Below are 21,972 nucleotides of genomic sequence, written 5' to 3' on the forward strand. Positions count from 1 at the left end.
ATTAATTGACTTATTTACCGGGAAACATCAGATTTTGTATTTGTTGCGACCATTTTTGGTTATGACGTCATAATATAGTTATTGTAAGTTTCCAAAACTGACACGCCTCTTTATTGAAAAACATTTTAAATGACCATTCATGTCTTTATTGTATTTGATTTGTTAAATTTAATTGAATAATTTTGGTTTTATTTTTGTGAGACTCCTAACAAGGTTTAAAAGTTTATCGCTCAAAATGAGATTACTTTCAAAAAAAAAAATTCTATAGTACGCCTCTAATAATAGTACCAAATACCACGTTTTAATGAAATATTTTCGCACTAGACATATCATATATGTAGCCTCTCATAAAGCGATAGACTGTTTGATTCTATAGAAAATGTAATACTGTTCTTGGCGCGAATATAACATCTTTGTTAAATTAATTGAAAACAGATGTAGAGATTGTCTAATCTAAAAATGAACGCCCCTCCACTAAACTTAATTGTTTCAATGTGTGAGGACAAATAATTATTGAACCACTTTATATGTGTGCGCGCGGCGATTCTACTGCAAACTTTGACTCTCTCGCGCACTGATTTGTCAACTAATCGGGCGATCAGTTCAGGTGCCTAGCATTGTATGGCGGCGAGAGCGCGCTATGTACGGAATGACACGTCCGTTCTGTCGTGCATCGCGTCATTTATGCACTAGTTGGCCAACTGGTCCTGTCGTTCGGGCATGGACGGGACTGGAGGACTGAACGACCAATGAGGCAGACCAATTTGTGTGTATTGCGTCTATACACGTACTTTGAATGTGAGCGTAAACACAGTGGAGGGGCGTTCATTTTTAGATTAGACAATCTCTACATTGTTACATGAATTCTTTGAATGTTTTAAAAGTACAATAGTTGCAATTTAGATCGTAATAGTTTGAATAGATAGATTGATATTACATAGGATACACAATCAGAGCTTTTATAAGCAATATTCAAGTACACGCCACAATTTTCGTCAATTTACATGCAATTATGTAATTTTTTGAAACGCACAGTTCAATTAACGATTTGTAGGCTGTGTTAGTTGCAAGATCTATGAACAAAACTTTATTGTTTTTCCCTTTGAATCACTAAATATATCACAATATTTCATTTCATTTATTTCTTTTTACTTACATTTTGGAAGAATTAGTTCATAGGGTGTAGTTTACGGAATAACCAACGTTGTAAATAAAATTAACAAAAAATATCATATTATAGTAATGTCCGCGCCGATTGAAGAGTGGCTCCGTGCAGTCAATATATGCAGTAAAAGTTTTATAAATTGAGCCATCATATTTAATTGGCGGAACATTATGTAACGAGGTATTTTTACCTCAAAGCGTTGAGCAATAGCTAATTAAGTTATTTTAGGATTATCTAATTACTATATAAATTCTAAACTTTTTAGAGTATTCGATTTATTGCGACACAAATTGTATATTAGTACAAAACATCGGCGAGTGTGTTATTGATAAATTTTTGGATGTTATTATTATATGACTTTAATTTACAATCACACTATTTTGTGCAAATAAAAGTTGAAAAACAATCGAAATCTGGACCAAACGTAACGTAGTGAGGTAAGTGTACAATTTGATGCCAAATGTTGAAACACTGCCTCGGAACTTTATATGAATTTATCACCTGAAAGTCTCAAAAGGCAATTTATTCGATGTTTTCTTTTTCTCTTTTAAGTAAAAATTATCAAATATACTAATATAATTTTATTTTGTGGAAATGTTATGGCGTACTGGTTGATGAAGATGACGAATGAGTTGGAATAATCATAATTTCTAATTTTAAGAGAGAAAATTATGAAAAACGAGATTTATATGTAATCAACTCAATTGTGAACTTCGTCGACATAAATAGTATGTAAATAATTACATCACTGGCACAATATTGTTACGAATGTACTAATACATTTATAGTTTTTTATTTGTTTTCGATGTATGGGTGACCTTATTGTTGCAACGAGCTCAGTGTGAGCGTGTGTGTGTGAATCATTAGTAGATGTAAGTACCTAAATGTAGGTGGTATTTTATTATTAAATAGAAATAAGGTGGAATAAGATTAGTTATATATTATTGCGTGTGAATTTTCTGTTTTAAGTTAGAGCGAATAACTGGCCCTCTGGTACAATAGATGTAAAACATAAATTTAGCGTTTTATACAAAATAAAGATATCAGACGAAGAGTACTATTGTAACAGAAAGTCCACAAAATTTCTATGCAATTCAGAAATAAATATAAATAATTTAAGAAATGCGTTGTTTCATTTTTCTATCAAATTGTCTTACCATACATAGGCAACGGTCAATATTAAACATTTATTTTATCAAATCTTCATGTTGTAATTATTTGGTCTTAAGTAACCGATATAAATTGCATTATCTTCAAAAATATATTTTCTCATAAGCCCTTGAGATGAGTGAATAGTTTATCCCTTTGCATTTATTTTAATTCGATTAATAAATTACATTGTATTATAGCCTATTGGAGCCACCCTTGGATAGAACTATAACTTGAAGCATAAAACGTACATATACACTGGTATGTCACACTTTCTTAACTTTTTATCATTTTAATTTTTCATTCTTTACTTATCTTTTGTCAGTCGTTTCTTGACTGTATCAAATTTAAGATGACAAAAGCAAAGAATCTATATTAATCTGATTTAAGGTGAACGCACACTTATCCGAGCCCAACGAGTCAGTCAAGTAGGCCTCGCACAGAAAGCGAAATAATCGACCGCGCTGAAGAAATGCTCCGTCGTACGCAAAATAAAAGGAATATAGTGAATGACGTCATCCGAAATAATCTAGGATACCCAGAATACTCTTGAAGGTACGGTGGATTCCACGCGGGCAAGTGTTCAGATTTCATATACGTAATGAATTTCAAAATTTGTTCCATTGGCCTCGTTCGATGCGTTCGGACAAGTGTGCGTTAATACTAATAGGGGATAAAAAATAAAAACACGCTGCTACTTTACAAATGTTTATTTCAGATAGGTAAATCTCGGATACAGTTTTCTTTCTATTAATGCGGTTATTCATTGAAGGCATTTTGTGAGTCAACATCTATAACAGCTACAGTCTATAGCTACATCTCAAAATATTATAAATTCCTACATCTTTAACGTTGTGTTTTTTCGACAAACTACAGTGACATAAATATACTAATACATAGACGCAAATTACTAAGTAATTTATAATAACAGTAAATATTTCCTTTTTACACTCGTGCTTTTGCTCGTCAATCGATTCTAGTTACGAGGCAAAGAATTTAATAGATTATTCAATGAATATCAAGCTTATCTCCTTCAAATTTTTATTCGTTCATCTACCAAAGATGGCGAGATACTGACCGTAACATTCAAAATCTGAATTTTATTTTAAGTTGACAATAGTAGATTATTACGTATTTAAATAGCTGTATCTGTTGTGTTAAATTCAATATATCTATTTACGCATAAGTTCATATAAATTCGTTAATTCTGTGCATTTTAAATATATTTCTTTAGTTTCATGTTTAAAAATATATATTGAATAGAATAAAATAAATAGGTATATTTTTCATTAGTACATATACAATTCCTTTAATAACAACTTCGCCATACAGATCCTATTAGGTATTTTATTTAATTATGCATTGTATATTTTTTGTAATTTAAACATTTGCTATATTGTCAATATTTCGTTCTATAAAATCAAAAAAATAACGGAAATTATAATCACAGCCGTAGTTAAAAATTAGGCTAGGAAAATAGAATGTTTTGTAAAGTACATAATGAAATCAAATATAACGATAATAAATTATTATATCGCAACATTAAAAAAATATAATAGTGTAACAATAACAAATATGTAGTGAGTTGTAGTGTGTACCTACTGTGTTAAATATATTTGAGTAGTTTTTATTGTAGCAATTAACAGAGCTTGGATCATTTTAAAATTTAATTTCGTCGAAACGTAAACTTTTTAAAAAGTTTTGATATCAAGGGTTGATATGCATTTTTTTTTTATTTTGTGGTAGGAAGTTATGTATTTTCAAGTAGGTATTTATCAGGACAGGGAGAAGCATTCAAACTCTCATTAGAAAAGTGCAAAATTTTATAAATTTCGTCAGTCTTACTAAGAATTTCTAAATCTATTTTTTGCGGATTTAATAAGAATTTTCATAATATTGTGGGGACGGTAATATAAACAAGTATATTAGGACATTTTAATAATAAAATTTGAAAATCTCTCAATTGATAATTTATACTTTTGGGATTGTCAAAATATTTTCGTTTTATTAAAGAAAATATACTTAGGTGGAAGTTTGTGTATATTTTCCTTTAGACGGTACCTAAGTTTTCAAGTATGCTAATATATTTTGTAAATAGGTTACTTAACTACACATATAAGATAGACACTGATATATTATAAATACTCTCTATATACATAAAGTTTTAATCAGTTTCTAAATATTTTGTAATGATATTGATACGTATATATTTTTTGTAAATTTTGTATTTTTTTATACGACAACATCTAAAATACATTGATATTTCTTCTCTTACGCTATATTAATATTTATTGGTCTAACATAGAAAAGATTTGTTATCAGTTAAAATTGATTGAATTCAATAAAAAAATATACCTAATAAGTCAACGTAGAACCTAAATAAGCTTACTTACACTACCTAATTGAAGCAAACTTTTGATGAAGATTAATTCTTGCAATATTACAAGAAGGAGGTATGTATTCAGTTTTCCTAAATAATTATCTTAACATTTTACAGAGTTCTGACCGTTTAAAAATTCAGGATACTATAGCAGCATAGAGGAGCTGCCATGATTTATCGGCAATTATTTTTTTCAAGTCAGTAAGTATTTTTTTTTTATATAACTTAACGTTAAGTCATATCCACGATAAAATTTTTAAATGAACAAATTATATTTTGTGATGTTAGTACATGTATTACATTTATGTTTTTCTCTCATACATCAAAAATACCACAATATCTACATTAAATCAAGCATAAAACTCACAAAATACTTAAACTAAAGAAATTCAGTGAGCAAAATATTCACATCGCGTCTAGTCTAATATTTGTTGACGGCCGCTTTTATCGATCCTTTAATAGTGGATACAATGACGTAAGAATAAAATATGAGTCGCGCAAGGTTTTCAGAATAAGTCGGTCTATTGTTGGATAGAATTTACTGGACTCTAAGGTCTCTGGCGTGTACTGGCGTGGTGTCCTCGGGGCTCGGGCTGTCATCCAAATGTGGCCTGATGTGTACAACGGAGCGGCGTTGGTCATGGTGGTTGTAGTCGTCCCTCATCATAAGTCCCCCGATACCGTACCCAGGGCAAATTCCCCCAGAACCACTTAAACGCATCTTCTCCGGATCATCGTCAAGTTTCATCGAAGAAAACACGCTGCTAAGATTCAGCTGAGGTATATCGTAGAAGACAGTCAGAGTCAGCATGAGGAACGTGAGACCCAGTAATAAGTAAACTGAAACGAAATCACAAATAATTCCAATAAGCTACCATATCTCCAAAAAGATAACAATTTAAATGAAACATCTGTTTGTGATTATGTAAAAGGAGAAAATCTGTTATCGGAATGTTGTCGCTCGACCTAGGTCGAATTGATACAAACTACTCTAATTTAATCAATAATGGATTTGGATTTAGTTTACTTTGGCAAATGTAATAAATGTTGGTATAACAAAATCGAATAAAATTATCAACTTACACGTCGTAGCAACTTTGTAGAGGGGTCTATACATCTGATCAGGGGAGTCTCCCGGGATGTAATCGCCAAGGCCGATGGTAGTGAGCGAAATGAAGCAGTAGTAGAACGAGTCCAAGTAGTCCCACTCCGGCTCGATGGCAGAAAACACCCCCGCCGGTATCACCAGGAAGAATATCACGAGCATTAGCACTAAAACATGTAGGTAATTATTTTAGTTTTGTTTAATTCCCAAGAAAAGGAAATAAAACAATTTTAACTAACTATTCCTATTGTCTCTTCAAAATATTGTCTCATAAGAATAATTTACGTAGCTTTTTTTATATCGAAGGTAGCTTCGTAACTTCAAAATCTTTTCAAAGCTTTATTGTTCATTCGTATAAATTTAGTTTTGCAGATGATCGGTCTACCGCTTTCTAAAGCGATAGGAAACTCGTCTATCATCATGGTTTATACAAACTCTTTAGAAATTTTCATGTGTTGTAACGAGGAATTTTGTAAAAACTGTCTAGGTACGGAATCAATAAATAATGAACATTATTTCGGCAGTAGTATAGGTAAATATTCGTGAAATAGCCGTGGGTATCTTTGGAAGATTTCCCCACTTAAAAAAAGGTATTAATATTGTGTAAATATTACACTATTCACGTAATTCACGGGCTAAGTGACTTGCAAATACAACAATAAATCGAGTAGATATTATTCCTTGAAATAGAAGTTAACATTGAGAGGACTAAAATAGACTTGTTCTGAAACTAGAAAACAGAAACACCTTAATGCATATTTCTTAATAAAAATGACCCAGAAAGTACCGGTAATATCTGTAAAGGCCTAAAATTGACCAATGAAAGATTTTCGAAAGTCTAACCCGCAACCCAATTAGATAATTTGAAAAGTAATCGTAACTTATAACTTACCGATAATAAAAAGATGCACAAGCCGTATAGTGAAGGGTCGATACAGGTGACCCAGCGAGCTATTGAGCGCCCTCAGCAAGGAGGTCGCTGGGAGCAGCAGACGTTCCACCAGAGCAGACAGCAGTACCAGAGTCAGGGGGATTCCAAGCAGAGCGTACGCCATACAAAACATTTTGCCTGGCTTCGACAGTGGTGTTACGTGACCATAACCTGTTAATAATTGAGAAAATTTATTAACAATATCAGGCATAGGTAATAGGTATGTATTAAAATATTCGTAACGTTATGTTTATCAATAAGTATATTATGTTATAATGCCGTGATGTATGTAAGTGATGTAACAAAAGACAGGCTGGACAATGCCACGTGTATCCGATCCTAATAAATGGATGGTAACAATATAAGTAAATAAGAGCAAAAAACTTTTGTAGAGTAAACCTTTTTTGGGTTCTTTTCAGAAGATCGAAGAATATGAATATCATTCAAATATTGTAAAGCAAGATTACTACCCCGAATAAAGAATGCTGGAATTTCAATGCGAAAATTTTTATATATACAAATAGATTTACTTTTGGAATAGGTACACTGATCTGTAGTGTAGATACATAGGTATCTACATTACCCTATCAGAAGCTAAAGATAAATATAATAGCACTTGAATGTATCGAAATTTCGCATATTGTATTTCCAAAAAGTATCGAAAAGGCTCGAAAAGGTATTTCGATTTAAAATTCATCCCTCAGAAGGGCGGGACGTCGATCTCTATTACGCCAACAAACTTACCCGCTTATTTCATTTGAATTATTGATCCTCATACACAGAAAATAGCTCTAATAAAATATTCATATGGCGACATTATTGTCAAACATCGGAATATTCATCGATATTGAATATTATATTATATCTACCGCCTACGTGCCATTTAGTTACAAGGATATATAATAATATTATGTAGGTATGTAGTTTATAATAATTATAATGTAAGTACCAACTGTATTGGTATATCTCTATTTAATTAGTGATCAAAATTTCAATATCTATTACAAAATTAGATCAAATCAAATAATAACATATAGCATTCAATGAAATTTATCGACATTGGATATAGCTATATAAGATATAAACATCTTTGGTAAATCAGGTCTAAGTCTATAAATAGCATAACTTAGTCCCAAATTCTGTAATAGGTTAGTATGTCGCCTGGAAATTCGAATGACGTCGAGACCTCAGACATTTATGTACAATACAGCCATCTATATTGCACGCCTCATAAGCGAAGCGTTGAGGTGGGTACTACTGTCACTTCGCGCAAAACATCTGATTTTTCAAACTTAAAATGTCTTTATGTATCATACATTGCACTTGTAAGATAATACATACACACACATATTAAGAAAAAACACTATTTTTAACGTTCATGATATTTTTGATGTCATTTTTGTTATTTAAACTAGTTAAAAAACAGTTTAAAAAAGTTCTGTCTTGGACGTCCGTGTGTCTGTATGTGCGGATCCTTTTTCTTGTTAACACGATAGCGACCGAAATACTTTACTAATCGAGTCTTTTTTTTTCTCTTACGCTTGAGTATGCTCAGGAATAGAACCCTTTCATTTTTCAGGGTCTGATTCGATGTGGTTTAATTGTTATTAAATAAACAAAAATAATAATTAATAAATATTTATAAAAAAAAATTATGAGGCGTGCACTTTTGGATTTTCCAAATTATTTAGATTTACTGTAAACTAAATAACTAATAACACCAATTATGTAGCAATTTACTACCTACTAAATTATACAGTAAAATTACATGAACTAAATAAATCATTCATGAGAGCAGAGATCGCATACGGTATAAGAACATGATGTTTTAATACAATTAATAGGGTACAACCATTGAGGGTACAACCTAGATATTGAATTTTGTAATTATGCCAAATTGCCAATTATTTATTTTTATAAGTAAGTAACATTTAAGACAAGATTTTGCGACGCTTTTATAATAAGTTACATAACTAAACGTTTAAAATAGTGGTTAGTCGTAGGTAGTTGACTTTAAATTCGCTAGCTGCAAAGCTTTCGAAAGCTCAGTTTAAAAATATTTTATCTTTCTCGTAATGTGAATGAATTATTATATAAATTGAATTTCTTAATTCAGAATTTGTTTTTTATTTTCGATCTGTGTATCCAATTATGCCGACAAGAATTTTCTAGAAATTGAATTGTTAAACGTCCTTACCAATAGTAGTGACGACAGTGGATGCAAAGAAGAGCGATTGTCCAAAAGTCCAGTTGGGGCCTGCACTGACGTTTCTAGAACCTGATACTCCTTGGTTACTGGCAGTTATCACCACGTCCAGGAGTGCCTCTAGATCCGCATCTATAAAAATATAAAACAATTAATTATATCCCATTATATATATTTAATATCGCTAGTTTCATAGGCATGTTTGGAATTTTGATGGTCCGAGCAAATGAGGTGAACGGAATTGGACTTTACAGTACACAGGTGATTTATAACATCGCAAGTGACAATGTTCAACCATGCGAAGTCAAAGCGTAGGTGTCTGGTAGGAATAAGCAATACCTAGCTGTTAAAATAAAGCTCATGTTTAACAAAGTAACGTTATTTATTTTAACTTCATTCATCATGAGTGTCGCATAAAAATTCATTTAAACATAAGCCAAGACATGTCGTGACCGCAGTAAGGGCGAAGTGCTATGGGTCTTTGCCCTCATATTTAAAGGGAGGTGCCTGTGGTAAATAAACATGACTTTACCCGAGACACTTTCATTTGAACGCGGGTAATGAAAACTTATTATAATTACATATGAGTGTAAGTACCTATATTATGTAGATTGTAGGAGGGTATAAATTCCAAAAACATTATCTTTTAGTTTATCTCTCTAACTTTTAGGTACTTTAAAATATTAGCACGGACTTGCCTATAAATATAAATACAAATACTATGTCTTCTCCAAACAACCTTAAATATTAATTTTACCATATAAGTTTATGTAAAATTGTATTAAATCCAATTATTATTTACCATATTTCTATTGTCATAATCATGATACAACATAAGTGTGCTCCACATGTGCACGAGTACAATATTATAAAGATTTTAATTACTACTTTTCAGTTCATATGAAAGCGTTAAGAGATCTCGACACATATGACGTAGTGTTTGCATTATTCATAGAGCACTCGTCCCTGTAAATGGTTTTTGATGCAACGCAATATCGCTCTAATTGCATTTTCAACAACCTAGATAAGTTGGTAAGAACATTACGATGAAATATAATGTAGTTTTCATGTTATCAGCGAAATGTGCGGCGAATTATAAATCGGGATGGACAATAACCGGGTAAAAATATATATTATTAATTTATTAGATAGGTATTATAAATGATCAGCTCCAATAATGATAAAAGCCTACCTACACATTTTTAAAATGTAGATTTATATGTAAATATTTTTTCCATTCATCTATAATTTTATGGGGTTCAGTACGCCTTCTTAAAATTAAAATAATTTGGAAAATCCAAAAGTGCACGCCTCATAATTTTTTTTTTAATAAATATTTATTAATTATTATTTTTGTTTATTTAATAACAATTAAACCACATCGAATCAGATCCTGAAAAATGAAAGGGTTCTATTCCTGAGCATACTCAAGCGTAAGAGAAAAAAAAAGACTCGATTAGTAAATGGGTAAAAGCAAATCAAGTAATACCATAAAACTTGTTAATAATGGCATGGTTATTGACAAAAATGTTGATGTTGCGCTTGCATTTGAAGATTTCTTTAGTAGTGTCCCTGCTAGCATTACTAATAATTTAAACGTCTTCAGCACTTGCAGAGACCTTTTTGAGGGACCATGTTGCGGGGTGCAGTACATTATTTGAATTGCGACACGTAAATGCTAATGATATTGTTACAGCCTTTAAGACACTAAATTTAAAAAATACTTGTGATCTTTGGGGAATGTCCGTAAATTTAGTTAATAATATAATAGAAAATATTGCGAACAATTTAGCTTTTATATTTAATAAGTGTTGTGACTATGGTACATTTCCTAATTTATTAAAGCTTAGTAAAGTTATACCTCTATTTAAGAAAGGCGATCAAGAAGACTGTAACAACTATAGACCTATCTCGATTTTACCAACATTAAGTAAGGTATTCGAAAAGTTAATATTAAACCAATTGACTGGTCACTTTGCATCTAATAATTTGCTGCACACCAAACAGTTTGGTTTCACAAAGGGGCGCTCAACCACAGACGCTGGAGTTGCACTACTAACACATATATATAAGGCATGGGAAAACTCAAAAAATGCTTTGGGGATATTTTGTGACCTCTCCAAGGCATTTGACTGCGTTGAACATTGTACTTTATTGCGTAAACTTAGTCACTATGGGATTAAAGGACAAGCTCAGAACCTCATAGCCTCATACCTGCATGATAGGATACAAACTGTAGTTGTTAATGGAGAACGTTCTAGCGGTGCGTCAATTAACATTGGTGTTCCACAGGGATCTATTTTAGGACCCTTCTTGTTCTTGGTATATATCAATGATCTACCTTATTATTTACAGGATAGGTGTGAAATAGTTCTGTTTGCAGATGATACCTCATTATTATTTAATGTGGATAGGCATGACCCAAATGTTGACGAAGTGAACAGTGCTCTTTTACACATATCCGACTGGTTTACTGCTAATAATTTATTATTAAATGCCAAAAAAACAACATGTGTTGAATTTTTACTACCAAACGTTAAAAAGTTAAGCAGAAATATTACCTTGAACGGGGAGGTATTACACCCTACTGAATCGACTGTATTTCTTGGGTTAACATTGGACGAGAAACTACAGTGGGGAGCCCATGTCAACACCGCTGCAGGTAAGCTCAGTTCAGCAGCATATGCAGTCCGAAAGGTAAGGCATCTCACCGATGAAGATACAGCTAGATTGGTTTATTTCAGCTACTTTCATAGTATTATGTCCTATGGAATTCTACTATGGGGCAGGGCAGCAGATATAGAAACTATATTTATCTTACAGAAAAGAGCCATTCGTTCTATATATAATTTACGTGCTCGGGACTCACTAAGAGATCTCTTTAAGAATACTGGTATCCTTACTGTACCATCACAGTATATATTTAATAATATTTTGCATGTACACAAAAACGCTGACTTACACACAAGAGTAGGAGATAGACACTGTTATGGCACAAGGAACAGAAATAGAATTGAAATGCCATTTTTCCGATTAGCTAAAGTTAAAAATTCATTTATGGGTCAAGGTATACGCTTTTACAATAGAATTCCTCATAATATTAAAGAGTTTAGTAGTTCTAAATTTAAAACTTATATAAAAAATGTACTAGTTCAGAGAGCGTACTACAGTATTCAGGAATATATGGACGATAAAAACCCATGGAGGGTTGTCGCGAAAAAACCACAGGACAGTTCTTTGGCATGTTATTATAATATATGATGTTACATATGTATTTTGTAAAATTGTAAAACTGACATGATTTAAAAGAGCAACTATGGAGTTTCTTGCCGGTTCTTCTCCGTAGATACTGCTTTCCGAATCGGTGGTAAATTTTAAAATATGTAATGACGTTTCAAAAGTGCTTCTATAAGAAGTCTAATTGAATAAATAAATGTTTGAGTTTGAGTTTGACAAAGTATTTCGGTCGCTATCGTGTTAACAAGAAAAAGGATCCGCACATACAGACACACGGACGTCCAAGACAGAACTTTTTTAAACTGTTTTTTAACTAGTTTAAATAACAAATATGACATCAAAAATAACATGAACGTTAAAAATAGTGTTTTTTCTTAATATGTGTGTGTATGTATTATCTTACAAGTGCAATGTATGATACATAAAGACATTTTAAGTTTGAAAAATCAGATGTTTTGCGTGAAGTGACAGTAGTACCACAGTATTACCATTATTTCCTACAGTAGGGAATCGCCTTTGATGTCGCGCGATGCCGCCGCCAGCGTAGGTAATGACGCTGCCACACGAAAATACGCTAGGGTTGCAACAAATGGGAAATAAAACAATTGTGATTATTAATACATATTATGCTGAAATCTTTATTCATATGTACATTCAAAATAATTGCGATTATTAAATCTGATGTAATTATTTGTTCATAAATATATAATTACAGATATTGCACTGCTAAATATTATTTACGTGGACACTTTATTTTTGGATGTTCTTAATTGTATATTATAACATTTAACTAAGTAATGCATTCGCATTGGGATGTACAATCTGATTAGAAAATAATGAGGACAACATATAAACATAGCTTTGATTTTAATTCAACAGATACAATTAATACAATCTTTCTGAAATATTGTTTCCTTCTGGGATTTCAATGTAGATTTACATCCGTAAACCGAACAGTTTGTGCGCGCCATAATAGAATATGTAAGTACCTATGTATAATAAAATTATTACACAAAAAATACGACTGCGTCATCCTTTCGCGCTAGGTAAAGCAAACTAAGCGTGTTTGCTTTACGCGGCCCGCGTCGCCCGACCCCCGCCAGTTCCCCTCCGTTTCTCTGCACAAGTACATTCGTCGCACTACTGTAGGAAATAATGGTAATACTGTGGTAGTACCCACCTCAACGCTTCGCTTATGAGGCGTGCAATAGTCCTTTCTAATTAAATCTTCTCTTTTTCAACATACATTAAAAGGATAACAGTGGGTCAACAAAATCAACGTAGGTACCTAATTCATTATTTAGATATACATACATATATAGAATTATAGAGTCTGGATTATGTTAGGTCTAATTGAAATGGGTCAGCTGCCAAAGACCCGGCGTCCTGAGATTAATTAAATATGAATTAGGTGTAAACGATTCTTTCTGAGTAAAATCAATTTTTTATTCATTCATGTTATTCTAAAATTTTTCCACGTAGTTTGTATAACCACGTTTAAGTGGAATACTAATTCTTTTTTAATTACATTATTGAGTTTTAAATTGGTGATTAGATTTTTGTTTTATAACTGCTATTTTTTTGCTAATGAATAAGAAAAATTCATACACTCAATCATGTATAACTAATTAAGCATAATATTTATTATTTATCATATCGGGAATATAGAACAGGATTGAAAAATGGTAGGATTATAAAATTATACTTATGTATGACTGTACAGCCCTATTTCTCCAACATTTGCATTCTATGTATATTGAATGTTCATAGCCCATAGGTCAACGGTTTCATATAAAAATACCACCTATTTTGTCGTAAAATCGATTTTACAGCTATAAGTATATACCTACTTTATGCGAGTTACGCTCATAAAGCTGTGACGAACCAAAGAGCTTTTTTAACTTGTTATTTTTTATGTATTTTCTGTCTGTCAGCTAAATTTTAAAGGCAAGATGAATTAGACTTTGAGGATTGAGTAATGCTTACTCTATCGATATGCATTTAAAGTCAACATGAGCGCCTGATAGTAGTTAGGTACATGATATCTCTTTGATAAGAGTTGTTTGACAGTGTGTAAACAAAAGTGTAATAATATAAGCTATATTTTTTAATTGATTTATGTTCACGTGATCGACTGAAGGTAATTAAACACCGTTATTAACACCTAATAAAATATTCTTTAATCGGAAGCATGCAAACACGACATGCGAACTTCATAGAACATACTTATTTATTTCCGTGTATATTTATAAATTCTAAACTATTTTCCAAGACAAGGAAAATTCAAACTACTAATTGCAATCAATTACGTCAATAAATATATCGTGTCATATTTATCAGATCACGCGGTATTATTTACAAAGGAATGCAATCAAAAGGGTGATAGCCTTTACTCTTACTAGGGGTAACTATGTGTTCTTAAATCATTGTAGATACATACATATATTACTATTTACTAGTATATTACTAGGTGTATTATGTATATGTATATACTACTAGATCTTTATGTTGTTGACTTAAGCATATATATACATGCGCATAGGTATGTATTTAAGTTTCAACATAATACGGATTTATACTTACAAGATTACGCTACTTACACGTATTATCATGGATAACACATTATTATCAAGGAATATATGTGTTACGACTTAAGATAATAATTGTAATATGTAAACTCGCGGCTGATCTGTCATTATAAAATTATAGTTATCTAAAACTAATTTGTGATAATTGTACAATTTTATTTCTACTCTTTGTTTAAGTTTTAATTTAGATCGAAATAAAATGATTCTTAGGTAGTTTTAATGATCTTTAAATAAACTAAATTGTCTCGTCTAAAATTTGATCTTCTCTTAATAATGTCAACATACGTCATATAGTATACATAAATATAATTAAATATAATTAAAAAACTATATATAACATAAATATAAATATAACATAATAACATAAATATAATTAAAAATCTTCCCTATCACTACCTCTGTCTCATCTCATTAAATACTACTATGTGTTGTAAGAACTCAAGTATGTAGTATATAAATGTATGTATGTAAAATGTCTTTTCAGAAAGTTGAAAGTAGTACGTAGGTTTTAGTAACGTATCTTGTCAGTAACGACATATCAGGTAAAAGCTTTACTTTCAAAACTGTAGTTCTTGGTACAGATTGAAAGACCTATATTGAAACCAGTTATGCATATCGTTGTAAAATGTACCGGTTGACGAAAATTGATCACTTTGTGATCCAAAATAAGAGTAAAAGTGAACGCAATGTTTCACAATCAAGTCAATAACTTTATTAATAATCTATGAATTACAATGAATTTAACTAAGTTAAATAGTTTTAATGCGTTAATTCTTTTACTCTTAATTATTTATAGGTACCAATAAAATAAAATTAAATTAGTCGTGCTTATTCTGTCGGAATAATAAGAACCTATTGTGGAACTGCACTGTAATCTTAAACGATCCCGCCCCCATATTAGCTGATTTACAAGTTACAACACAATTTGACGTAGTGGAAGATTATATATTGATATAAACATATTTATTATTATCAAATGATATAGATTAATAACATATTGATAAGAAAGTGCGTGCTACTGCTCGTCATCATGCTGTAAGAACAATAATAAATAATGATGTTTCTTTCATCTCATTACCATCAGGATGCATGCAATTGGAATAACTTAGCTCTTCTTTGGTGTTTGAGATTGTTTGAGCGACTCATTTTTAGGGTTCTGTACCGTTAGGGTAAAACGGGACTCTATTACTGAGACTTCGTTGTCTGTCTGTCTGTCTCCAGGCTGTATCTCATAAACCGTCATAGCTAGAAAGCTAAAATTTTCACAAATGATTTATTTACGTTGCCGCTATAACAACAACAAATACTAAAAATAAAAAAATATATACAGGGTGTCCCACTATTGGTATACTAAGCGCGAAGGGACTTGTAGTTTTGCATACACTGATTACGTAAAAAATACTTAAACAACAAAATTACGCCAAAAATTTTTTGCTTAATTTTTCCTTAAAATCCATGTTTTCTTCTCTAGCTTCACGCAGTCGGCATATACCGCTTTGCTAATGTGAGCATTTTGTCTATGAAAACATAATCTTAAACGATAGGTCACGTGCGGGCGGCAAAGTTGGGCGGGTTGCTTGTTAGGGGTTTACACACAGAGTTTTAAGAATTCATCTATTTGTCAAAAAAATTCGTCTGGAATTTTATAAGTATTTTTTACGTACTCAGCGTATGCAAAACTATAACCTCCTTGGGGCTTAGTATACCGTTGCTGGGACACCCTGTATATTAAGGGGGGTCCCCATAATACGGAACCCGCGTCCGACTCGCACTTGACCGGTTTTATTTTATAAATTAATAGCAAATCAACGCTACAAAATTGGAAGAGTATTGTCATGCCCACTTTATTCATATTTGGCATCTGATACTGTAATAGGATAGCCCTATTATGCAGTTAATTTTATCACCACAAATTGCTCCTTTGTAATATCGTCATACAATATATAACATGTCGGTGTGAGTAGCTCAGAGGGCAGAGCAATAACGTAAAATATATAGGGGTCAACGGTCCACTTTAGCTCACTCGATATATCTTTGATCGTGTGGGGTCAAATGAACTACGATTTTGTGTAGAATAACACAAGGAAGTAGTGCTTGAATAAAGGTGTCACACACAACGATGTCTGCGGTTAATTTATGCTTTATGATTGCCAGTGTTACTAGTTATGACCGACAATAAAAGTACCCTACAAATTACTTTAACTATCATGTTTTATAATCTCTGTTCGATTGATGAAGTTGATTGAGTGATTCTAAGGATATAATAAGTAAAATATATATTCGAATTAAACAATATTTCTTTTGTATTAAAATAAAACAGGGTGACACACTGATTACCCTGTTCGTTTTATTTTTTTCTAAATTAGATTTTTGTCTGCTACTATAATAAAAACTTTACCTTATTAAAAAATTGTGAGACGTAGCCGAATTGTAGTTTGATAATTTGTGTTCGGTATTTACATTCATTTCAAAGTGTCATCGTCCGTAACAGATATTATATTGACATACAATATCCGAGACAATTGGCGTAGATCATTACAATGTAGGGGGCGTCATATTGTGGTTATATATAAGATTTATGAATCGATATCTACTTATACCTACGATTAAACTGATACAATTAAATTATATAAGTAAAGTTTAATGGAACGGTAATATTGTGGTAATATTATGTTGTAATTAATAGCGGAATGTACCGACATGACACTAATTAGTAGGTACTATCAGAGCAATAAAATAATAAATAATGGTCATCGGTGGCTGCCTGCAGTGACTGCTTCCACGTGATCTTGGTAGTCTTAGGTACATAGAATTTAAATCTAGAAGTTCCAAGCAGTTTTTTTGTAAGGCATTATGCGAGTTTGTCGACTGTCGATTGCAATAGATACAAAAATATTAATCGTGAAAATATAATCTTGATGCGTTAGAATCTTCCACACCGTAGGCATTGGATGACTGACATAATCATAAATCATATAATATAACCCACGGCCCTTTCCCCGGAATGAATTAGAATTCTTCAAAATAGGGAGTTATTATTTGCGAAGGTTTATTAGTGCTACAGGTTCATTCTCTTTATCATTGATCCCCTTTGGATTTTTATTATTTAGGACACTTGAAGATAGTTCTGACAGGATTCTTTTTATACAAAGACAATGTAAGAAAATCTTTCCTTTCATGAATAAGATACGAAGTTTCTCTTCATAGCTGTCATGTACATCTTCAACGTTCAAACAACATGAGAAATCCATTTCAAAAGAAATCTTCCATTACTTACAATTGAAAGGCATTCTATATTTCTATCGAATAATAACGTTTTGAGAAGGGTCCGTGATTCTGACACACCTGACTTCCAAACTCAATTTTCTGAAAGTTATTTCATTCTTAAGTTATTATTGGGAACCTACAAACATTCTCCATTCTCAACTTAACTTATAGAAATGGCATTAAATGGTTCCTTCAGACATTATCTCGGATTTGATTTTTTTAGATTTAAAGATATAGAGACATAGGAGAATATTTTTCAAGAACTCCAAGCACCAGCAAATAATATTTTTTACTTACCTTCCCAATTACATAATAAATGTAATACTAACCTAGACAAAATATTATTCATTCTATTTGTATTTATGCGATCACCTTCCTCATTTATTATGGCATGCTATTATAGGCTGTGGCAGTAGTTTCTAGTTTTTGTTGCAAGATCATTAAAAACCGGTTAAATGACCCACGCTGTGTGTTATCTTGTCTATTTAGAAATATTTCAAATTGACGGTGATATTGTGGACTCAGTTTTAAAATACCTATTTATTTTAAAAACAATTGTAAACAGCATAACTATCGCAAACGAAAAACAAGCATTTGTAAATGAAAGAATATGGTAAGATCATAGAAATCGTGTCTTGTTATTTCGATTTCTATGGGTAAGATATTGTAATTTTCCAATTTATATCGAGTCGTCAAGTCAAGGCTTGGACGCATAGACAAGGACGATGTTCCAAGTTATAAAACCGGTACCTTTGCAACAGGTTTATTATAATCTATAACTTGCTTGAAAATCTAATAATAGCTACCCCTACAACAACATATTACGTTGGAGATAAGAACCGGCCAGGCACGATCATTACATTCCCAACTCTATAAAAAATAAACCTGTATCTGCAGACCCTCACCTGGAACCCTAGTAAATAAAAGACTTATTTGTGAGGAGCAGCCAGGTAAAATATGTTTTTACTTTACTTTTTAGATTAGCTTTAGTCGCGTTCTAAACCAGTGACTTAGAAATCTTCCCGATGCACATTTGTGCATCTTATGATCTTAATATATTTAGTCATATAGCATGAATATAATAAACGTACCTAGTCGTTGAATTGAAAATATTCCCACGTAGGTATTTTCTTTTTGCCGGTAACATAATGTAGGTATTCGATAGACGAATATAATTGAGATTGGATCGTCTTATTTATTAGATTTGATCTTATCAGTGCCTCGTCTCTACTAATAATATTTTAAATTATTCACGATAATGTTATCTCTCTTAGAAAATATTAATTTTCGGGTCGCCAATGTTCATTTTTTTTCTAAACGCCTCCTTGGTACAGTGGTTGACGCGTGAGCGTAGCACCGATGTCCTGGGTTCGATTCCCGGTGGAGACGAAGAAAAAAAATGTCTCGGTCTGGTAGGACACAGAAGGCTGATCACCTACTTGTCCCTAAAGAAAATCGATCAGTGAAACAGATGTATAATAAATCTGCTCCTTACCAAACTAGGGGACACCGGACATGGGACTTCACTTAATGTTCATTTTTTTTCTAACACGTATGATAAATAATGAGATTGATATATATGTATATTAAAACTGAAAAAAAAAAAATTTAAATAGGTAGGTAGTTACCTATATTAAAGATTTAATTAATATAAATTAATGTAACAACCAGTAACTTATTCCCGATTTTAGAGGGCTTATAATAATCTTCTAAGCTATACAAAACTGATGCTTTTTATTGAAAATATTATGTTTTATTACTTAATAGGTAATAAAAATAATAACGACCTAAAGTCATTATAACGCTTTTTATAACTGTTAAATTATATTTGAAATACAAAACCACGCGACGTTTCTAAATTCTTACGATAATTCCAAGCGTGTGACGGGTCATTTTGTTATGAAAGATAATTAAAACTTTCCTTTTCTAGTTCGTTTAATTTTGTTTTCTTTTTGTCGGTAACATATTAAATAGTAGTAGTTTTCACTTAGATAATTTAAATATCTGATAATTCCTTACCCAAAACAGTTGGATTTTTCAGCATAAAATCTTGCTTCGCACGAATAACTTCCAATCTTATTTGATTTTCCATCGGCGTCTCTAATGCTGAGAATACCAGTGCTCCAGACAAAAGGTATGTTGCGTAGAACATTACATAAATCAGCAATAGACACGCGAATCTAGCTTTCCCAAAAATTCTCGATGTTGCGAAAAGCGGCTGGAACGGTGGGTGTTCTTCTTCATACAAAATCTCCCTTTTCACAATCATTTTCTTCTGGTATGGGAATACTTGGCTATGCACGGTCATATCGTCATCACTTCTTGCAGAGCTCATACTCCCATAGGAATGGATTCTCGTATACTTTGGCTTATCCATCTTTGTTATCGTACTTCTAAATTGCAACCGCAACTAAGTCGACTCACAAATGTCCGAAATAATGTCAAAAAAATGTCCAAAACATAAGTAAAATACACTGAATTAACACGAAATTATATAATCTTTTTCAAAATTAAGACACGTCAACATACACTTTTTCTAATGTCCGTTACATGAGAAAAACTCGTAACGGCTGTAGCTACGGTCAACTGTATTTGAAGAATCTTTTGGGATGATTCGATTCGAAAAACAACGAACAGGGTTTATAAGCTGTGCGAATTACTTTGGGCGTCATCTTGATACATTTTAAAATGACGAAATGAAAAATCTAATTATCGTTTATACGAAACGACGTTAACGTCCGTTATACACCACGTCCGATAACTGAGTGAAGCGAAACTGACAAAAAGCGTAAACTACTAATGACATGAGGGATTGCGCACGCGCATTCTTCAATTATTATTGCTGTCTGAGATATCTATTAAAAATTAGTTAACAAAAATAAATATATAAAATACCAGTACTTATTACAAAGATTATAGTTAATTTCCGAAATAATAAATTAATTGTTTCATAATTTTAATAAATAGTTGTATGTAGGTATACGCAGATTATAGACTAAATAGGAAAAAAATGAGCAAGTATTTAAATTTTAAAATATCAAAATAAATATAAAACAAGAGAATATAAGTCTGGTAATGAATGCAGGTGCAGGTAAGGCTTTGGTAAGGTGTAAGGTGTTTACCATGCGTGAAAAAGAAGGGTCCGTGAAAGATTAATTTTGTGAGATGTGTGAGTATGGGTAATAATATTATTTTAAAGTTACCTACTTATTGAATATTAATTGAACTAGCAACAATTTAAAATAGTACAGCAGAAACTTGAAATTATAAATGTAAGTATCGTCAAAAAATGCTATGAACTGTTAATAATTATGTCTCAAAAGCTCTGTTAAGCTGATAAACGAAAATAAATAAATGACCATAAAATCATTGACGTTTTTGTTATATGCAGTTGTGTTTTTTTTAATTTTAATTTAATATAAATTATTAATTAAATATAATTTTATAAACTTAACACATCTGTGCGATTTTAAAAAGTATTTATATTTGGTTATTAAATGCGTTTAAAACGAATTTGTAATTACAATTGCCTCCATATTATATTATGATAATCTTAGTACCTATCCTTGATCCTACACAATTCTGCTGAAATCACGAAATTAATCCGCGCGTAACATAGAATTCATAGGCATATCTACCTATAACCCAAACTTAGTCAAACATTCACTTAAATAAATAAGTCTCAGAGCAAGGAAAGATTAATGATATAAAATTAAATAGAAAATGACATATAAAACCCATTAACAATCGTCAATGAATATTTACCTAAATATTATCAATCGTAGTAAGTGTGTAAATAATACACTCATAATTACTTTGTTTACGGCACGTGATCTTTATCATAATATTTATCTGCTCCAAATAGGTAATAAGGTATATTATTTAATGTAGTTACATACTATTTATTTAGGTTCTAAATGTGAAATTGTAAAAGTGCACTTTTT

At 31.7% G+C, this 21,972-nt stretch overlaps 1 protein-coding gene across 1 annotated transcript; it reads right to left on the reverse strand.

Moving 5' to 3' along the window:
* Positions 1–4,692: 4,692 nt before the first annotated feature.
* Positions 4,693–20,781, reverse strand: LOC149902843 (potassium channel subfamily K member 6-like). The gene is made up of 5 exons (XM_090109339.1): positions 20,048–20,781; positions 8,928–9,068; positions 6,692–6,901; positions 5,778–5,966; positions 4,693–5,534 (listed from the first exon to the last, which is right to left on the reverse strand). Exons 1-5 carry the CDS (start codon positions 20,403–20,405, stop codon positions 5,233–5,235), a joined length of 1,200 nt encoding a protein of 399 aa, XP_089965465.1. The 5' UTR covers positions 20,406–20,781; the 3' UTR covers positions 4,693–5,232.
* Positions 20,782–21,972: the final 1,191 nt, after the last annotated feature.

This window comes from Colias eurytheme, chromosome 14 (genome assembly GCF_061535395.1).
Source record: "Colias eurytheme isolate Ceu_HAF_F1 chromosome 14, ilColEury1 Martin Lab GWU primary, whole genome shotgun sequence".
NCBI lineage: Eukaryota > Metazoa > Arthropoda > Insecta > Lepidoptera > Pieridae > Colias > Colias eurytheme.

Bases quoted from the DNA above. Each gene is read 5' to 3' on its own strand.
- LOC149902843 (XM_090109339.1), bottom strand. From the start codon at position 20,405: ATGGATAAGCCAAAGTATACGAGAATCCATTCCTATGGGAGTATGAGC. The intron at 6,902-8,927 runs GTAAGGACGTTT...AATTATTAACAG, and splicing joins CACTGTCGTCACTACTATTG to GTTATGGTCACGTAACACCA. The intron at 5,967-6,691 runs GTAAGTTATAAG...TACATGTTTTAG, and splicing joins TGTGCATCTTTTTATTATCG to TGCTAATGCTCGTGATATTC.